The 22,189-nt window shown below is 44.0% G+C and overlaps 1 protein-coding gene across 2 annotated transcripts in view; it reads right to left on the bottom strand.

The window, feature by feature from the left end:
• MAP3K20 (mitogen-activated protein kinase kinase kinase 20) overlaps positions 1-13,351 on the bottom strand; it is a 92,728-nt gene extending 79,377 nt beyond the window's left edge. Inside the window, exons 1-2 of one of the 2 annotated variants that reach the window (XM_059820211.1) lie at positions 13,268-13,351; positions 6,420-6,609 (exon numbers count right to left, since the gene is read on the bottom strand). In XM_059820211.1, the coding sequence (XP_059676194.1) occupies positions 6,420-6,578 (159 nt within the window). In that variant the 5' untranslated portion in view covers positions 6,579-6,609; positions 13,268-13,351. Of the gene's footprint in view, positions 1-6,419; positions 6,610-13,267 lie in introns of those variants that run through there. The other variant, XM_059820212.1, reaches the window with a different exon arrangement.
• Positions 13,352-22,189: the final 8,838 nt, after the last annotated feature.

Raw genomic sequence — 22,189 nt, 5'->3', positions numbered from 1 at the left:
CAACTTGTGAAACTGTTTTTCATTTATTGCAAGCGAAGATGACAACGCTGACAGTCACTGTGTCTCAACTGACCCAAAATAACTTTTGAAGCCACGGATTGCCAGTCTGGGCCCTGACATGCCAGTTTCATTGAAGCTGATGTCTAAATCAAATTAAGCCAAAATTGGCTTGATTTAAAAGAATTAAGAGTGTATACACAAGCCTTTGTAAGTAAGAATCTCAAATTAAGCTGGTCAAAAAACCTCAGTAAGCCACACAACTCATACTACAAATACTCATTATTTACATGAAGCAACTCTGAAAGACATTACTCATCTAACGAAAAACTTGGTATAAAAATGTTTAAATACACAAGTAAAAAAATTCACTACAATAAAATGTAGCAAAATACAGACAAATACATTTCTGTGCCTGATTGCTACACTTCTGAGACCCTTTTGGGGAGCAGAGACACAGAGGAATGAAGTTTCCTCTGAAAACAAACAAAATAAAACTAAAGCCTGTTCTTCCAAAGAATAATTGTATTCTGGCAATGCTACATGATCTTTCATTATACTGGTATCTCCCAAATACTAATGGGGTTTTGATATCATTTTGGTTGCAACACCTATGCCACTGGACACGATACAGTCTTATCCAAAGCACCCACTAAGAAAATCTAACACAGCGACTCTCTTGACACCTGAAAACATGACTTTCATTTACAAAATAAAAGTCCTCCAGAAAATATCCCTTGAATGGAAGCCAAGAGTAGGGCAAACTCAAAAGAAGTCAGAGATTTATTGCATAAGTCTGTCCTATCCAAAATGATTTACTCTGCAAGATACAGAACAAACAGCTAGAGCATCTGAACCCATTTTGACAACTTCCACAGACTAGAAGGGGTACCGAGTATCCTCTTGATACCTTTTGGGAATACCCTAGTCAGCACCAAGAGGAGTGCTCTAAGCCATTTCCTTTACCAAAATATAAAAAAGAAACAGAAAACCCTGCAAAATAGCCACTCTGTGAAACAGAAACAAAGACATTTTAAAGACACTCCTCTGCTATAATACATACAGTTTTATTTCCTTTTAGCTGTTATCAAGATACAGCAGCATTTCTTTAAATGAATATGGGACTGGAAGGGTTCCCATGAAATCACTTACTCTAGGGATATACAACCTTTCTTTTTTTATGAACTCTGTAATTTTCCAATACAGGCGCAGGTATCTCTGGAAAGTTCATACATTTGACTCCTACACCTTACATACCTTTATAGAGCACACACTCTAAGCCCTCTCTCACTGTTCATTAGCAATAGCACTGTACCAAAGGACCATGGATTGGAAACACAGGGTTTGTCCTCCCCCTGCTTTGAGTCGCAACCAGGTAAATCCAGCCATTTCCTGGCAGATGTTACCTTGAATCACTCTCAATACTTGCTGACTCAGACATGAAAGGCATAAGGGAGTAGGAGCTCCTAGAAAGAGCTAATAATAATAATAAAAAAGCATCAAAATTGCCCTTCATTACAGCCAGGTCCCAGCATGGAGAGTCATTCAAGGCTAGCACTCAAGCACCCATACCAGCTATAAACCGCAAGCAAAAAGAACATCTACTATTTTTAGTCCTGTCAGGGCAAAGTATCAATTTCAGTTTGGTTCGGTTTGTTTTGCTCTATTTTACTCTGTTGTTTTTCTCTCGTTACTCTTGAAAGTCATTCCCAGTCCTCACTTTCATGACCCACATTAAAATTACCACATGCTCTCTTTTAGGACTACAAACATGAGTGAGGTGAATCCAGTGACATGCATGTGGTTATACTTAACTCATTCCCCTTCAGAAGGTACAGGCACAATCCATGTTTTCTGGACAGTCCCTTCCAGAAGTGGATCATATAATCAAAAAAGAGAACAAGCTGCATTATACTCCATATGAAAAGTTTTATGAAGCATTAAAAGATCCCCTAAAGCTTACTGCACATGTATTACATACAAGAAAACCTGATAATATCAAATTAATTTCCATGGTAGTCAGACTTCCAGCAATACAGCATCAAAATTCACTAAAATATGTTTTTATTTTTGTGTCTCAAAACTCGAATGCATTGCACAGACACGACTGAACAAAGCATGCACAGTTAATCCTACTCAATTTAACATCTTTTATCCGCAAGTTAGTTCTGTTAGTTCACCAGAAAGACTTCCCAATAAGATTACAGTTACATTTTACTAAGTTTCTTTTCCACCACTCTCCTGCAGTTTGCACAGACCACCTCCAGCCTTTTGAAGGAATCCAGGAACAGCTGTACTGCATGAAACCAAACGATCTTGTACTTAACTACCATGGTTGTAACAGCTGAAGCAAGCAAATCAGATGCAATACTGCTGTCCATCAATAGCATGGAGACAGTTCATGGATCATGGAGTACTTCTGAAGAGCAGTGACATTAAAATTAAATTCAAAATTCAGGTAACATTCCAGCAGAAATAAATCTCCCAGTGAAGAACCACACTCCAGATCAGATGCCAGCTGCCAAAAAGCAGCCACCAAAAGCACAGCCTTCAAAAGCAGTTCCAAATAGCAGGTGAACTTCAGAGATGTACAGACAATCAAAGGAGGCGAGTGCTATTCATTGAAAAGCTAACATGGCAATGCATAAAACAACAGGTTGTAACATTTCGCTCCAGCAGTTATCTGCTCAAGATAATGGAGTCAAAAGAACTGCTAGCAATTTGCAGAATAAAGCCTTTGGGCTCAATCTCTCCCACCCATTTCAGTGGGACCCACATTATGGACTTATCCAATAATTCATATAAATTGTCCACAAAAATACCAAATAACTTCCTGAGTAGTAAGTGTGCGATTTTCTTCAATGAGTGCACACAATTATCACTTAGGGCAAAAGGAGCAAGTGCACATCCTACTACAGGAGGCATTTCTACTCTCCCCCCAGATGCATCATAAACACCATGCTGATAGTTTGATTTTCCATAAAACAATTCACAAGGAACTCCTGTTCCTTACTTAAAACCTAAAACTGCTAAAGTGCTTGGACTAGATAGTAAAATGGCAATGTAATTTTGGTTTTGCTGTTGTTTAATCACTCAAGACACACTCCTATGGTTTACTTAATCAGCAGAAGTCTTGTCCAGAGTTTTAGATCTGATACTCTAATCAAGGCCTTGCAACATATTTATTTCTCTCAGCACACCTACTTAGCTGTATTTAGCTGTATTTTATTCACATAAACACACACCTCTTCCTGTACAGTCACATTTTACTGCCTGTCTATAAAGAGTTAATGCCTTCCAGAGGTCTTCCCATTTCTCAAATTTTAAAGTTTTGAAGAAATCTGCCTGAGCAACAGCCTTCCAAGTATTTGTAAGTTTTTCTGAGCACATATTTTAGTATGATATGCTGCTATATACAGGAACAAAAATTGCTTTGTTTCACATGTTGGAACTTGTTAGCCATTTGGCTAATATAAAGCCTTCAAGATCTTTGCTGGTTTTGATTGGCTTGTTTAATAAAATGAAACACAGATACAGCATATTTGCAGAATGATACCACAGCTCTATTGACTTGGCCTGTGCCCTTGGACTCGGGCTAGCACGAAATTCCTCTGAGCAAGCTTTTCCCAACTCTCCTCTGTTTTCTCTTTAATCAGTTGTTATGGATTATTGGCAGCAGTTAACAGAAATACAAGACAACCAGCCATGAAGTTAAAAGGACACTTCCTTTCAAATAAACCAGCAAGGGTAACAATTTGTTTTCTGGGCTAAATGGAAGTCATCCAAGTATCTGCTAAACACAGATACATTACAGTTACGGCAAGTTATTTTTCTATTGCTATCAGAAAAGCCATTGACTCACTATGACTTTCAGCATAGTTCAGTCACAGACCTTCATTATTGTCATCACTACAGATAAACACACTACAGATAAACATACTACATATGTAAACAGACTGACAGCCATTAGGGACAGAAGAGACCTTTAGGCCACCAAGGTTGGGCTCCGGTACATCACAGGCCACTATACTTCAGCAAGCTGCTCTTGTGTTGAGCTCAACAACTTGACAAAAACAATTGTCCAAAAAGACATCTCAGTGCGAAGACATGAAGAGATAGAAAGGATTCTCCATCTTTGCTCCTTCCATTTGTAGTCCGCTCCAAGCATTACTCATCCTCACTCCTTATAACTTGTGCTTTATTTCCCATTCTAATTTGTTTGGCTTCAGATCCCACCCATTAGTTCTTGTAATAACTTTTTTGCACTAGATTAAACGAGCCCAGCATTTTCTCCATATGAAAATGCAATTTTTGTAAACAACCTCTTATTTTTTAATTCTCTAGGGTTTTTGACAGACAAGTTCTGGCAAAACTTGCTAGACTTATTTAAGGCATCACCACTTGCCTCTCTGCTGCCTCCCCAGAAAACTTTCAAGAGAAGGTGTCCACACCTGCTCCTCTTCTGTGAACTCATCCTGGTGGATGATGTCCATCATCACCTTCTGACACACACACCCCACAGCCCCCTACTTTCCACTCTTTGAGTGTGTTTTGCAATCCCCCTGGGCTGCCCCTCCAGTTCGTTTACATTCTTTTAAACACAAAAATACCTGGTCTGCACCTACTGCCTAACACCCATTTCCCCAGTGCCACATACCAAGATAAAGCACAGCTAGTTCTTACAAATTACTTGATCGCATTTGGATATGCAAGACATTAACCTAATTTGCCTAACAGGACCATGATATGAGCTCTTAATGAGTTGCAAGTCTTCATTAATCCCAAATAAACCCTTAAATTACACTACATTCTTTTCAGCATATGGTTTCCTTTTCCTATTGTGCAACCTGTGTTCCTCATTACTACGAGCTGAATGTTGTATTTGGCTGTTTTAAAAATACTTTTGTTGAATGGTCCAACTGTGTCAAGCAACACATATTACTTGTCCTACCTTCTCCATCATTTCCCATTCCACTAAGGTTTATGCCATCACAAGACATAGGAATATTGTTTTTAAACTTTCTTTCAAAAATGCTTTAAGTACCTAGCAACAGGTCTAGCACAGACTCCTGTGTAATCCCACCAGAAACACACCTATTCAACAAAGATACTTCACTGACCTCTACTGAGATCTGCCAGCCAGTTAATTTTAAGGAGCGCATTACTGATACTGCATAGCACAAATTTTATTTGTCTTTGTGTATCTTTTGATATTAACAAATAGCAAAAATAAAGAAAACAGTAAAAACTGACATTGGACAGAAGGTGTACATCTCCCACCATCCTGGAAAAATCATGAGATTTTAGACAGCAGGTTGCTTAATCATGATCAAACATACTTACCACATCACTAAACATGACATAATCACGCTAACTCAGTTGCTGCAGCAGTGGGTGAACTTTAGTATCTGATTATTTACTAAGCTTATTATCCCTAGCACTGCTTTGCTGTCCTCCAGCTTATAAATGTCTTCCTAAAATACTCTGAGGATATTGTATACAAGTTAGCTATAGTCATGCTGGAACAGCGGTCCAGTAACTGTGCTGTCCATCACTACACTGGTGTGTCCTCACTGCTGCATCACCAGTGGTGACCAGCAGGCAGACTGGAGGGCTGTGAGGACCACATACACTGTGTCTCTGCTGGGCCTGTACAAAGCTGAGGGTCAAGAGGATTTTTAGGTAAACCTAAAACCCTTTTTTTTTTTTTTTTTTTTAAAAATCAAACCAACCTTAGCTGGTAAAGGTGCAGTAAGTCAATTCTGCCTTTTCCCACAGGATTGCCAAGGACCTCTCCACCCTTCCAGATACACAGGACACCACGAGGGAAGGTGACTGGTAGAACAGTTAGGCTTAAACCTTGCTGCAAGATAAGACCAAGCTGAAGTGCGGCTATGACTAACTCAGAGCTAGTGGAGCCCCAGATCAAAACCTGCAGCAGGCAGTGAAGAGACAACACCGAGCTACACGCACTAAGCCTGTACTGAACACACAGATGCAAACCGCAGCACTTAAGAGACCAGATCTAAAGAGGAGAAACAGAAGCAGGCAAAGACAGTGAATGCTACCTCTTCCTATCTAGCAACATGCCCAGCAATATCAAAGGGAAATTATTAGCTCCACAGGTGCAGCTAGCTCTCCTCCTCCTCAGGGCCAGGGCAGAGAGGAGCTGCTAAACAAGAAAAGTGGGGGAGGCCAGTAAATAAACAGTAAAACAGTAATGCTTTAAATCAGAGACACCCTTGGTTGGGGCCCCCTCAGTATGTCTTTATTGTAATATCATCCAGTTATGGGGTTTTGTAATTAACCAAACAAAAGTCCAAGGTAGTTTGCCTCAATTAGCTAGAGGATGGAAGACACTACAAGAGAATTTCTGTCCTTGTTTCCACAGCAGACAAAGTGAATTAAAAGTAAACTCTTACCTCTTTTTCTATTTTGAGCAGCTTCTTTACAGCCACCTCCTTGTCCTGAGAAATCCATCGGGCTCGGTAGACACTCCCAAAACTCCCTCCACCGCAGTTCTCAAAAAACTGCAAGTCATCAAATCTAATTTGCACAAATGAAGCACTGGTAGACGACATCTCATAATGACAAAATATACCACAGCAAAACCTGTGAAGAGAAAAGCTTTCATTAACACATATGCTCCATGGATTTATGGACTTTCTTACCCATGCTCCAAAACCCCAAAACAAGAACTAGTCACCATAAACATGTTACAGTAAAATCCACAGCGCACAGGAGGAAAAGAACCTGGGAACTTGCACTCCCAACAGGCTGTGCAAATGTTCGCGTAATTTGCACGAGCTATTAGGAGCAGCTGCGAGACAGAAATGACTAAAAGTATTCCTCAGAGTGATACTGATGGTTCCCCAAACACCTTGCACACAGCTCTGCGAAAGGCAGGAGCGTTGCTGCCTTCCCTGACACGAGTGAAGCTCGCCGACGGATGGGAAGCGTGAAGCTCGCCGACGGATGGGAAGCGTGCTCTCTGTTCCGAGCTTGCCTAGAAGCTCAGGCACGCCAGGCACGCCGTCTCTTCTGCTGCGATGGCCGCGCACGAGGCGCGTGCCTCCTCAGCCGGGCAGGCAGCCTCCCGGCAGGCGGGCAGCAGCGCCTCGGCACGCACCACGCACGCTGCCAGCCTTCGGGGCGAGGTAGGAGTGCTTCGTGCAAGGATGTGGAAAAACCAGGCCATGGCAAACGTCTCTTCCTGAGTGACTCAGTTCTGTTCGCATGTTATAACAAAGCACAAGTACACGGTACTTCATTTGGGTTACAATACGTGAAATTCTGCAGCCCGTGCCAAGGTTGGTGTCAGCACTTTCAAGAGATGATCCCGTGCCTGCTGCCAGGGGAACAGAACGTCCTTCTCTGAGATTTCACAGCAATAAAACTGATGCCCATAGCGAATTTCAAGAAACGTTATCACCTAAATGCATGAACAATGACTAATTTTAGGTTTCTTTTTTTTTTTTAAATGGTGTAAGAACAGGAAGCCTCAGGTCCTTAGTGGGACTGTAGGACACTGCATCCTCCAGAACCATCTGCAAGCCTGCTGTGGGATTGTTTCAGGTGCACCAGTTTAGACAAAGTAGTTTTAATTACCAGCGAAAATTACTATACTTGCAATTAATGAAAGTAAACTTATCAGCATGAAATGAAAGAGACAGGTTTGGATAAAACAAGCCAAAAAAAGACACAGAGATTTTGGGTTGCTGGTGAAAATTACACTTCCAATTATACTGCTCTAACTACAGTACCAAAACGTACTGTGTCTTCTGGGAGCCTCCCATAGGGCTTTTTGAGATGGAATCCACACATTATGTGTTGTCCATGTCTGGGAAATGCACCTGTAATACACCTAGCACTGCCAACACCCCTTCATCCCAGTCCCATCCGTAACAAACACAAAGACATTATTTCCCCCCTGGTTCTCCTGACTGTGCAGCTAATCTGATTTTGAGACACCATTTGACCAGAAATTTCTGGCACTGTTTTCGTTGCAGCTATTCTCCAAATGAGAGATGAAGACACCAACAGTTCTTCTAAATATTGCATAAGATAACATACAGCCTTTCCCAAAACTGCCTGCTTCGTTTTACATCTCTTCACCACCTGTAAGGGTAAAGGCAAGCGCTGACCAGTCCATGACAACTTTACTATGTTTACAGAAGGATCACGTTTAGGAGGGAGCAGGCTTCAAGCACACCTTTCACTCACAGCCAGCCTGCAAAGCTCTCGGTGAGGGAATACGGACTCTATTTCTCCCCAGCTCTGCGAGTCAGAGCAGGAGTTACCTGTGGGCCGTGAAATAAAGTCTGTTTATCCAGTACCCTGCCGGCTCCTTCTGTGATACAAGTGCCTGAACTTGTCTGCTGACCTTTTATTCTTGTTTTAACCTTGTCGCTATTGTCGTTAGATTTCCTGCCATCTCAGAGTCATCTTCTGCATCACTCTGCATGCATTTTCTTTAGGGAAAGCTCAAGGGAAAGGAAATTGGTCACTCCTGCAAATCAGGAGGGGAGCGATGCCAGTTAACTTCTTGCTTCTTTGCCAGTGCTGTTAATTAGCAGGTCTTCAAAAACAAAAGCTCATTTGCATCGTTTACTCCAGAAGTTGCTCCAAGTTAATGCTGTGTACACAGTGTCTCAAGCATATGTGACACTTTATAGACAAACAAAACAGGTCAGCTTCCCAACCCAGAGACCTCACAATTTAAGGCCACAGCCCTGCACATATTTATGCATGTGGATAATCATGCTCCAGTGAATAATCTCCTTACTGACAACAGAATTATTCAGAAGAGCAATGCTACTCATAGGCAAAAGCATATGCACCAACTGGACCATAAATTTAACAGGAAAGCGTGAACAGCTGGTAACAGATGGTTGTATTTGGGATGACAGAAGGAACAGAAAACCAAGCAAAAAGAAAAATACACCACAGGAAATAAATATTTCTGGCCTTCACTATCTGAATTCGATAGTTTTGAAGAGGTGTCAAATTATTTTAAATTATTGCTTACCCAGAAGAACCAAATCATCCATATAAACAAGTAGATTATTTGACTTCTCAAAGTTACACTAACATAGAACAAGATGTTATTCCAAGATTTCACAGAAAACAGACCTCAAGATGGTACAACATGCACACCAAACACTGAGAAATACAAGTGAGTACTTTTCTCATGTATCCTCCTTACTGCTTAAAACTTTACCTAAGCATTTATGCAATCACAATGCAGTGCCCAGCACACAAGCATTTGCAGAAGCTACTGTTCATTTTTTTAACACTTTCCCAATTTCACATTTATCTACAGCAGTCAATCAGCTGCAGATGCTATAGGCACCAGCATACAATAAAGTAATATAATTTAAAGAATGACTCATTGGTTTGTATCAGGTTCTTCCAGACGCTTCTTTCCAGAGAAAGCAGAGGACATTTACATGGGGCACTCTTTATTTAGAGATCTGTAATTAATGACAGCCTAAGTTAGTATCCAGTTTTCTCCTTCTAGATGAAAGAACAGGCCTGTTTAAATATTACTCCTTGTTTTCAGATGCAAGGTTAGTCCTCAATTAGACAGATGAATCCTCTTGTTATGTTTGAGAAAACAACTGTTTAGAGTTAACAACTGCATGTGACAAATCCACACACAGTTATTAACTTGTTATCCTGTTTTAAAAGATACTTAACAATCTGAGTTTACACCATTGGTTAAGGAAAGGAAAAAAAAAAATCAGGTATTTCATTAAACTCCACAGTCTTTCTTACACACGTATCCAAAACAAGTGCATCATTCCAACAACATGTGGCACTTCTTCGCAGCTTACACTTCCACAGTCAGGAGGGTAGTCCTCTGCAACAGGGTCTCCAGGCTTGGGGCATTTACAGCAATTCCCTCACACACAGGCACACAGCGTAACAAAGGTTTGACATCAGCACCATCCTTCCTCACCAACACAGTTCTGAGCATTCAACCACGATCATCGTGTAGGAGTGGGGAACACTACCTCAACTGACCTTGTTTGTTGTCGATGAAAAGAAAATGTGACAGTTAAGAAATGGTGAATGACAAGTATGTGAAGAAATAATTCAATTGCTTGTTATTTCAATTATTGCTATAGGATCTCGGGGGGGGGCGGAACTTTCTCCTTCTGTTTAATTTCTAATGGTTAACATGAGCTTGTAAACACGCAAGAATATCTCCATCATCTTCTCCTGTATGGGTTTTTTTTTTTCCTCATAATTTGAGCATGCTTTTAGAAGCTGTTCATTTCACACCAAAAAAACAGATGGCGGTATTTAACACGTTGGGTTATTATTTAACATTATTTAACATTAGTATTTAACATGTCAGGACTGTATTATGCAGAGTCACCTTGCAGCAAGCTATTAAGCTACAACAACCTCAGTTCAGTACAGTAATGAGTTCTTGGTGTAGGAAACCATCCGCCATCACCGGCTTCACTGGCTTGTTGTGATTACAGCATTTTAGGGGAGTTACTGGTGCGGGGGTCCATCCCAAGGACCCTGCTGGGGTCCCATGCCTGCTGCTCCCCCCAGACCCCCCCAAGGTGAGGGAATCCCTAAGTATCCAGGCAGACGGGTTGCAAACCAACAGCACTGCAGGCTGCCCTGCCCTGCCCTGCATCCTAGCACAGAAACACTGGAAGAACCTGACACATTCATTTGTCCCTCCCAGCACCCCAAAACCAGCCTGTGCAGTAGGGGAAGTGCCGCCAAGCCCAACTCTCTGCTTTATTCCATGTACGAGCCAGAAAACCCTACCGTTTGTCATTCAGCTACTGCTCCCAGTGTATAGAGAGCTTCCACTGAGGGACTTGCAAGTTGGAGACAGGAGGCAGGAAAGAATTTAGTACAAATTGCACAGTAACTGCAACTCGTATTTTGCTTAGTCCATGGCTGCAGAACTGAAAATTGCATCCCTCATCTTGCACATGCACCTGACGCTGCTTAAATATTCAATTACTTCAGGAAAACCCTTTGTAATTTATTAAAGGGAACAACAACCACACAACTCGCTGCCCTCACTTCACTATGTGGTTCCACAAAGCAGGATTCAGTGCTTATTTCACGAAGGCATGCTGCCAACGTATTGCCAATAAAGTAGTAGCACACTACACTTGTGCTATCTTAAAATACACAGCAGAATGTGCCAAGTTTCCTTATTTGGCAAAACAGCCCATTTGCTTTCAGGATCTTTGACCATCCATTTTTAGACCCAAATCATCCTTTGTATCCAACACGGCCTACAGTCCTTGAGCATATCAACCTGGACTTTTGCAGCAGCATATTTATTTTGCCTTTAAAAAAATAATAATAAAAAAGCCCAACAACAACACCTCAAATGCCAAAACACGATTAACCACTGTCTTGTCTAAACAGAAAACAGAAAAGGAGTTACAGTGATACTGAGCTATGAGAGATACTGCAGAAAGAAGTTTTTATAACTAAAAGATCCTTTAATCATATCATGAACTGCTGATGGATAAGATGCAAACAAACTCCAAGCACAACTCCAAGTTAAATATATCCTAATCTTCTAATCTCCCAATAACTTACAATAAAGTCAACAACCCCTACAATTCCTAAACTTTTTTAATCAAACTGAGCAGCAGCCCTGCAGACAGTGAGACTGGAGGCATGGCTCTGCCTACCTTAGTTACAGAAGCAACAACATTTGAGCCTGTCCTTTGTCAGAACCTAAGAATTCTGCATAACTTCCATTAATAACTTTTCTAATTTTATTTTAATTTACATAACCATCAGTGCTACGGAAAAAGAGCTCAACTCAGCCTAAACAGTTTGAGTACTTCAGGAAAAAAAATATTTCGACCTGAGCTGTGTCAATAGCAGAGACTGAAGGGTTTAAAGGCTTCACTTTAATTAGAAAACATTTTATCTCAGAGAAACCCTAAACTGCTCACTTCGCTTACACTATACCTTGTCAGTGATGTCTGCCACGAGTACACACGCAACAACACACGACAAAGACAAGGCAGCTAAACCTGCATGCTGGCACTTAAAGCCACTTGGTCCTTGCACAGGCATGACCGCAGGATCCAGGCCTTGGTTTTGTCAGCGTTTCTGCCTTCTCCTCTGCCAGTGAGCCGGGCTCTCCAGGGTTACCATTATTCACACAATGCCACCGGTATGCAAAGCACATTACTGACAGATAAAACAAGTAGGCTTCTGAGGACTTACAATTTCAGGGCAAAGTCCTGAAAACATCTGACCACATGCCTCCAGCAGAAAGCTATGATGTTTTTCAGGCAGTGACCCAGTTAATCCAGTGCTTTCACATTATTTCTGCTTCTGGAATTTAGAAAAAGTAATGATCCATGGCTTTCCCGATGGCTCTGTCGCTAAAACTCACAGCAAAGCATGCTGGATAGAGGGGTAATGGATGGCTCACTTCGACACACACGGGCTAAAAAAAAAGGCATAGTCGTAGAAAGGAACTAACTTGAGTGAACATAGCAAAAAAAAAAAAAAAAAAAGCCAGTTCACTTAAAAAATTAGGGAGGAAAGGAAAAAAAAAAGGGGGGAGGGTGTGGAGGGGAAGAAAAGTCACACCTCAAAGCCCAACCTGAGGGATTTTATACCCCGAACAACAGACAAATGCAGCAGGTGCACGTGAAGTGTTTGAAACACCGTCTGAGGAGCGGAGGGCTGGGCGAGGGTAGCGGCCCCCGGCCGGACGCCGGCCGTCCCCGTCCCGCGCCCAACCCCCTCGGAAGGCAGCAGCTGGCAGCACCTTTCCTGCGCGGGGCCGTCCCGCACAGCCGCCGCTCCCCGCCCCCCCCCGGGTGCCCCTCGGCGGACACCACCGTGCCCTGCCCTGCCCTGCCCGGCGAGGCACGGCCCGTCTCCCGGCCCCGAGCGCCGACCGCGGGACCCCCGCCCCACCGCGCGGTCCCTCATGGGCGCCGCTGCCTCCCGAGGGGGTTGGCCGGCGCGGCGGGGCCGGGCGGCGGCTGCCCCCCGGGGCGACGCCAAGGTCAGGCCGTGCGCCCGGACGGCCGCACCGCCTCCCCTCCAAGGACTTTCAGAGTTGCTTCAGCGGGTGGGAAACGTCAAACCCGGCGGGGGCACTCACGGCCCGGCGCCGCTCTCCGGCCGCGCTGCGCCCCGCCGGCTGCCCGCCGCCTCCCTCCGCCCAGCGAAACGCGCACCGTCCGCACCACCGCCCCCAGCGCTGCCCCCCGCCCGGGCGCGGCGGGGGGCGCCTCGCCCGCCTCACCTTCCCCGAGGGACTCCGGGCTTGCGGGACCCGAGCGGCGCCGATCCCGGAGCCGCCGAAGGAGGCTGGAACCGGCGCGACCGCGTCTCCCGCTCCGTCCCCCGCGCTTCCGATTGGTGCCGGGGAGCCGGAGCCGCCGCCGCCGCCGCCCCCGCGCCGCCTCGCAGCGGCGCCACCCCGCGCTCTGCGCCGAGCCCTGCGGGGGAGGCGAGGCCGCCGCCGCCGCCGCCGCCGCCTCAGGGGTGCGGGCAGTGCGGCCGCCCCGCCTATAGGGGGCGAGGTGCCGGGGCTGGGTGGGCGGCGTGAGGGGCCGCCAGGCGTGAGGGGCCGCGAGGCGTCAGGCCCGCCGGCGGGCGGTACCAGCGCGGCTGCGGCCCAGCACCAGCGCCTCCGCCCCGGCCGAGGGTGCGTGAGGCAGCGGGTGAGGAGGGCCGCGTGCCCACCGCCCTCGTCCCCGGTGCGTTGATGAGTAGCGGGGCGCACGGCCCCTCACAGCCTGCACGCCCCTCGCCCGTGGCGTCGGCCGCCAAGGTGGGGCTGGCACGAGGCAAGTTGGATGGAGTGTTGGCTCCATGGGTGGCGTGAGCTGACCAGAGAGGATGGCCTTCCACTGAGGCAGGGGGACTGCTCGTCGGGTAACCGCCAAATTTAGGAAGAGCCTTCCGGACCGAGCAAGGCCTATCGGCTGCGGTGTGTGTTCGGTTCACGAGTGCGGCCCTGCCGTTGCAGGTGGAGGGAGTCCTGGCACGGTGCTGCACTGCCATGGCTGCAGTTCCGGAAGCACAACTGGCTTCCTTCCAGGGCTGCTGCTTCGGTGACAGGCAATATAGCTAAATTTATTTAAAATTATTACTAAAATGACCAGGTGATGGTAATTTTTTAAAAAATCTGCTTCGTTGTTCTTGTGCCACGGGAGCTGGGGTGGTGTTACCACAAGCAGCAGCATCTTTGAAGTGCTGTGTGTCGCCTGGGATTGCCGAGCCGCTGTGGGCGCGGGTTAGCGAGAGGGGCTGGAGGTCCCCAGGAGGAGGAAGGGAAAAGGTTGTGCCGCTATAGCCAGTCCTCCTTTTAGGAATGTGGAAGAAGAGGAGGACTTGACTGGCAAATGCAATCCCGCGGTCCCCCATCCATATTCCCCAACTGCCCTCAGGATGATTACCCCAGATCAGAAAGAAAACAAAGAGACAGCCCACCTCCACCCTCTGAAGCCACACAGACCCTTCCTTATCCAAGCGTTTTAATGGTATTGAGGTACTCTGCTGGCAAAAAACTTTTTGCAAATTGAAAATAAGCAGTCACACTTAAAGGAAGTGACTCAAAACACTCAGGCAAACAATTTTTCTGCTGAGGCAAACACATCGCATAGCTGTGACGGTACATTTTCTGTATCAGTATTGTGCAAGATTCAACACTCATCACCGCTTTACACTGCACTCCCCAGCTCATCTGCCAGTGTCTGTATACTGTGGTTTTGCATTCACTGGAGAATCTCGGCTCCTCATGATCTCTCATGTATGACTGTTGTTATATGTATGTGCCATGTAAAAATCAGCTGTGTAGCACAATGAATCACAAAGAGGTGTGTAGCATCACACTGAATCATACACATTAATTGTACATCACGAAGATGCATGGCATTAAGGTGAATCATGGAAGAACACTTCACTGATAAATCAAATACAATCATTTCATGAACATCAGAGGCTTTCCCCCAAGGTGTGTTATTTAGGCATGGGGGAGGCTGAAAACAAAGTTTCAAAAGTAGAGCAGAAGTATACATTTCTGGGCATAAAATAAAACATACTATTTCACTGTGCCATGATAACTAACTGGAGTAAAGTTCTGCAAGATCTTAAGCACTTGGTGCAATAAGTACATGAAGATGGTAAGAAAGTCAAAGAGCAGGTGCTTGCTAGTGACCCCTTTCCGCTCACCTGTGCCAGGACAAGCAGTAAGCAGTGAAGGAGCTCTGGCTTCCCTTGGATATGGCACTTTCAGACACTTTTTGTTTCATCTGAGAGTGCTTGTGCTTTATTATGAACTGATCTGCTGGTGAGCCTGCAGAAGTCTCCAGGTGAAGTCAATCAAAGATGCCACATTTTAAAAGAAAGCACAAATATCAAATGCAAATCATATGAAACTCATGCTCCAGAGGAGAGGTGCCACATGCGTAGTCTTTTAAATGCTGTGACTAACATATTTATCCTTCCTGTCTAAGGCACTTGCCAATTAGTCAAATGATTTAAAAATCTATTTAAATGTTAAATCACTCTATTCATTCGCATTTGTTTCAGAGAGCAGAGCACTTGCATTCAGAGGTCTCTTGCCTAGAGCGCTTTGTCCAGGCATTTTGTCCAGGGCTGTGTATCTGCAGAGCTGGGATTTATCATGTCTGACTTTAGTCCCTGGTTGCAGAAAGAAATCAACTATTCCAGTAGCGCATGAGAAACGAGGGGGTGGTTAATATTTCCTTCTCCAAGAGTAGGAGTGCAGAGTCTGCATCAGGCACTGTGTTAACATGCCACTGTTTAAAACACCTAATTGCACTTGCTCTACTAGAGGACAAGAGAGCGAAAGTGAAGGAGTCTGCACGAGGACTGTCCAACCCCAGTGGTACACTATCATGAAGCTGGAATTATTACAACAAGGTTTTAAGTGTGCACTTCTGGGTTTGTATTCTTTCTGCCCTCTGGTGAGTGAGTCTTCAGGTATTTTCAAGTTTTTTTCCATTATCATGAGAACTAAAAAATTAGCTAGAAAATACCAGAAACTGGAGTAATTGGAGTTTCTTGGGTGGTCATAATACCATATGAAACAATCAGCCAACACATGGCGGTATGGTTTTCCCCTGGTTTTTGCGGCAGCAAATTCAAACTGAGAAACTCTAAGTTAGCTATGGAGAACTCAATCCCAATTTCAGGCTTCTTTAATTTAGATGGAACAGGGAGAAAAAGAAAATATTTAAAAGCTAACAAAAGTTATTGTAAAGCCACAACAATTGGCAAGAGAGAAAGGCAGCTCTGGCAACTTTTAACTCGATTTTCGAGTTGAAAGGATTCATATAAATGGCCTCTTTACATCTCATTGCCACACTGGGTGTGCAATGACGTCTCACCGCCTTTCAACATGGAAAATATAGTTTCATGCGTACGTCCAGGCAGTTTAAATCACTCTGCCTGCCAAAAGCAGCAATCACACCCCTCCCCTGCCCGGGGAGCCCTGTTCCTGCTGCTGCGCTGCCCACCTCGCCTTCTGCCAGTGCAGTTTTTGCACGTCTGCATGGTGAACTGGGCTGTGGAGGCAAAGCTACTGCAGGCAAAAGCAGTCAGTTTTCACCCAGAACTGAATGCAGGTCATGGGGCAATTGCACAAAGACTTGTGCCAGCACAAAGGCAGGAGAGGAGCAAGCAGCTGAGACGGGACGGAGCGTGGAAGTGCTTTCTTAGCAGTAGCGAAGGTTTATGCCAGCTTAAACTGTACATGAAACTCTAGACACAGATAATTTGGAGGTGGACACCTGCTCCATATTTTTCAATTCTCCTTGAAGACTGGCTCAGAGTTCAGCTCAGACTTAGTACTGAGGTTTCTCTGAAGCACTTCAGCTTCTCTGGCTGATACGGCTTGCCTCTGTTTCTAGCTTAAAAAGTTGGCCCGAAAACATGGTGGGGGTCATGCCTGGGATATACTAGGATGAAAGGTTGTACCCACATTGCCATAGAAGACGTCGCACTAGCGTATGCTAGTGTTAGTCTAGATAGTTTGAGCAATAGTAGCAATAACAGTATGGTAGCATTAATTTTATGCCATTTGTACCATCAGGTCTGTGACCTGGAAGAGGTTCACGAGTGGCTCACCTGAAAACCCTCTCTGCATCATTATTTTTGCTTGCGCTGTCCAGACTGAAGTTCATGCAGGTATGTCCAGATATGCTGCAACCACACACCTCTGCAGTTACACCCCAAAACATAACTAGCAGGGTTTGTTTCGTGACTAAAAAAGAACTTTTGTGGTATTGCTAGCCAAAATCTGCTGCATTTAGTCTTTCTGAGAGATGGAGTCAGCTCGCTCTAGCAAGTGGAAAATCTAAGGAATTGCTTTTGGATTTGGCTCAGACGCAATCCTGCCTTTCCTGCTGTAAATGATATGGTGAGTGTGCACCCACAAACACCAACCTGATGCTACACGCAGCCCCCATGCCTGCACAGCCAGGGCTGTGATTCTTGTTTGCTTCAGCAGCCCAGTCTTTGGTGTGCTGTGGTTAACCGCTAATTCTTGACTTTCATGGGGAGTGAAGAAAGATAGAGCCCTTACTAACCATCATACATCCCTTAGACCCACACAACTGGTATTTTTTTCTGCTGTTGTTTTCTCATATGTTTTTTGTATTAGAAAAATCAGGAATTTGTGAAAGTGCCTATATTGTATACTTAACATGAAATTATGCATATATACTATTATAAAATATTAATTATAAAATTATTAAGCACAGAATTATTAAATACAGACTAGAGTGATAAAATACAGGCATTCGTGTGGCAGAGAAGGGTTGTGTGCAATGGATATATCACATGTGGATCAAATACCTGCTTTGTGCATAATGGTTTTCAGAACTGGCAGGCTACAGCTTGTACAGTATTTGTCTTTTGATCTGGCCTGTGTGCAGTATAAAAGCACATACAACTTCTACAAAAATGTAAATATAATTAACAATGAGATAGCAATGAGATGGCAAAATATTAACAAGAAATACATTTCTTGATTGTGTTACAAGAATGGTTTTCTTATCTTTTACTGACACCACAATTTTTAGCCGATCATACTGCTCAGCTGTAATCCACTCACTAGTACTCTGCTCAGTTACCATTTCATTACATACTTTTAATTATATATAGATAGCTCATACTCCTTCTTATATTAAATTTTGTGGTCCAATAGACTTAATTTGTTGTTCTAATTTCGGCACATTTTTTCTCTAAAATGTAATATGGCTTAACACTGTTTTCTTTGTTTTAAAGCAGTACTGAATTTACTGTTGCTGTGCCTGTTTGTGTTTTCTAATCCACACTACTGTGAGTGAGCTCCACTGAAGCAATAATCCCTTCATTTCCCTCGTAATTTTCTTCCAATAGGTTGCTCAATCATAGGGAGTCTGGGTAGAGGCAGGCACAATTCTACCTCTGAGGACCGCCAAGGGGAGATGACAACACAGAATATTCAACAGCTGGTTTAAAGAATCATATGCTATTTTCTTTGTTAAAACTAGTTAGTATCAAGCTATTTAGTACATTTACCTTTCTTGGAAAGTAAAGGCAGACACTGGAATCATGAAAACTTTGGCCACCATTGACAGGGAGTTGGTTTGAACTAAAAAGAAAATATTACCTCTTTTAATAAGGTACTGTAGTATCGGTAGCTGACATTTTTCACTACTTGTTTGATCCAGAGTACATTAATTAGAAACAAATCTGTCTGTTGAAGGTCACATCTTTTTCTCTGTGTATTTAGAGATGAAATAAGACTAGAAAATGTCCGTAATACTAGATTGCCTCAGAAAAGCCCTTATTCTAGATAAATCTGTTCAGCTATATCATCTCAGTCCCTTTGACTGTGTTTCCAGAAAAAGGTGATCAACATCCCCAAACACTAGCACGCTATTAACAATGGCTAGTTGTGACAGGAAGGGAAAAAAAAAAAAATCTGTGCAAACCTCTAACTAGTTTCTGGCAACAGCGCTAACTGATCAGGAGCATCACAAAGGAGTTACATGCCAGACAACTGGAACAGGAGAAACATTAGGGCAGGAATTACAAATGGAAGGAAATGTTAGATTTCAAACAGACACTAGGCAGCAACCTGCCAGTACTGCAGACCTCAAGGGTCAGTCCTACAGAGAAAGAGGACATCTAAAGAAAACCCAAGGCAACACTGTCTCTCTGTTATCTGAGAACATCCACAATGCTGCTGATGGTACTCCTGCGCAGAAATAATGTACACCTGTGAAAACCCACAAAGAGTCGGCAAATACAGCTAGCAGATTCACTTGCTGGCTTGGACAGCATCTGAAGAAAGAACTATTTAAAAACACAAGAGGTGGTGTTATAATGAGGAAACCATGGAGAGCAGAAAGCTTATGATTATTGACAGAAGTTGATTAAGAAATGGATTATTGTCTCTTAGGATGTTGGAGTATCTACTGTCACCTCTGTCCTATGTATCTTTATGTAAATTTCCTTTAATTGAGGTATTCATTTACAATCCTTATTTTCATTGGTAATGTGCTTTATTTGCATTTGAAAGCAAAAAGAGGGGAAAAATTAAACACGACTGGCTGACCCCTGCATGTGACAAAGGCTTCGGGTTTTGTCATTTTGACCCAAATGGATTACGGCCAGGAAATAAAGGTCAGTCTCTTACCAGTACCCCTGTGTGTCACATTTTTATTACATGGAGTTTCCAAGAAAAATATCCCAATTTGCGTCAGTAATTATGCGTTCTTTATGCATTTTCATGTAGTTTTCTGAGTTTATTTTGAATTCAGAAATTACCTTTGAGTGCCAAACCTATTAAAAACAAACCCTTTGTGAAATATCCTTCAGCAGTTGGATGTAAATGGTAGATTTTGTAGCTGTACATGCTCTTTTTTGCCCTTTTAATTGTAAGAATCTTCCTTTTTACAGTAGTCCCCCCATCACTTGAGTCATAAACCACCAAGACCGTGGTTGGATTACTTTCCTTTGTTAATTTACAAGTTATTCCCTTAGGTGCTGTAAGAGAGCTGTATTTTATTGCTGAAGCAGTGCACAGGGCAGATGAAGTGAGAGCCAGTCTTACGTGTTGTTGGATGCCATCAGGTAAGCGCATGGAGGATGTACCCTGGGTGCTCCTATGGCACACTGACCACAGCCTTTCACCACGACGAGAAGCTGGAGATCAGGTTTTAGCCACCAGCTGTGTCCCGCAGGAGCTGGTTTGGGGTGGCAGTGCCTGTTCCTGAGAGAGGAGGAGGGGTGAGGGTCCTCTCTGGCTGCTGAGGCCCGCTGTGCTGTCACCCCCACCGAGGGCCGGCCAGCCCCATGGCACTACTGTGGGGAGACTTCCAAGAGTGGTGTGGGTTCCCTGGACACAGCTACGGCCCTGGAGGCAGGGCTCTGCTGGCTGTTTGTGCTCAAGGTGAAGATAAGCTGCTGTAAAAGTTTCTGGTTTAGTAATTTTAATGATAACTTTTTAATCTGGTCATTATTTTCTTTGATTGCTAATACCTTGACCTCTGGTGACAGCTGCTGCTTGTGCCTGCTAAACTTTAATGCAGGCTACAGTAAAGAACATTATGATTATTTGAAAAGGCAGGGTGTAATGCATTTCAGATTAACAGTGAAAGAAAAGCTATTCAAGTTAGAGGTTCACTTTGCCATATCACTCTCTATGCTGCTTTCCTTATTATCAGTACAAAAAATAAAATGAGAATAGCACATCTTTTAATTTTCTTCCACTATTACCTCTTGATTTGCATTCAGAGCTCCCAGAAGAAATACCGCTGAATTGAGAAGTAGTCTATTTAAGCTGCGTGGTGTTTAAAAATTTCTGGAAGAGGTTAAGGTACTGTATATTATGCGGTTGACCTTACTAAGAAGCTATGTTAACAATTTAGACTTATAATTTTCCGCCGTTACATTTTGTTAAAATATTTCTTTTTTTTTCTGTTTTTTTTTTTTTTTAAGCAAAATTCATTATCTCTTTTGGTACCCCTGCAGGTTAAACCTTTTGATTTCTCTCTAACTTATTTTGTAAGATTTCTAAATTATAGTTAAAATTATTGTACTTAAAAGGTTGTTTTGCCAGTGTCTCTTTGCAAAGAGGGATTTTTTTGTCTCTGTCTCTCTCTTTGTACGTGGCCTGCAGAGGCTGTGTGCCTTCACAGCATTTTCCTTAGGAGGAAAAAACCCAAACCCTCCATCTGCAGAGTCCTGCAAATACATTTGAACTCTTTTATCTGGCACTATCATGTCTTTGCAGCTAATCGGGTTTGAACAAGATGTCCAGGGAAAGTATTTTGGATAGTAGCCTCCTGGTATGTTGCATTCAGCCTCCTGGGATTTAACCTTTGTTCCCTGGCTCTATCTAGCAATGGCCAGCACCAGGCCTGGCCATTGAGAAAAACAGCAAATCCTAACAAAGCAGCCATAGCAAAATGTACCAGGGGAGGGGGGAGCTGTACCCTGTGACTCTTCAGGCTCTGTAGCCCTAAATAGAGGTGTTTGTGCTCTGTACTACTGCTTGAGCAAAAAGCCGCGTCCATAGTGGAACCCTGTAATGCAGAACTTTTTCCGAAACGCCCAAGGTGTCACCATCCCGGCTCCATGGGGTCTGCAGCCTCACTGGTCCCCAGCAGCAGGGGACCAGTTTGTTGTGGATACTGCCTTCTGGTCACCTCGCATCTCAAAACTAGAGCTATGACTCTGCCAGTAAATAAAACAGGGACAGGGACTCCGGGGCCTGAGGCCAAGTAGCATGGACCAGCCATATTGGCATTGTATGACCTGTGACCCATAGACATAATCATTGTTTTGAGCAAGTTTATATTTTTTCAGTCTTAAGTGTTGAAATAAGGAGGGGGCTGTGCTGCAGCATTTACACTGTTCATGCAAGCGGGTGCGATGGAGGTGCAAAGCCTCCTGGGACCTGCTGGAGGACTGCGGGGAAGGGATGGGGACAGGCCAGACAGGCTTGTCCGTATCTCCCACTGGCAATGGTCTCTGGTGCATGCTCCCCCACAGGTAATGTATGGACATTCTCATGTGGTGCTAGCTGGCACGGGCCAAAATCAGGCCAAGCAGCGTGCGACAGCTAAAGCAGGATGGACCATCAGCAGCGCAGGTCTGGAGTTCTCTCTTGCTTGGCTGCGTTGGCACAGCATCTGAGCCC

Source organism: Gavia stellata, chromosome 8, assembly GCF_030936135.1.
Source record: "Gavia stellata isolate bGavSte3 chromosome 8, bGavSte3.hap2, whole genome shotgun sequence".
NCBI lineage: Eukaryota > Metazoa > Chordata > Aves > Gaviiformes > Gaviidae > Gavia > Gavia stellata.
The sequence above is the reverse complement of the archived record's forward strand: the minus strand, read 5'-3'. Positions and strand labels throughout refer to the sequence as shown.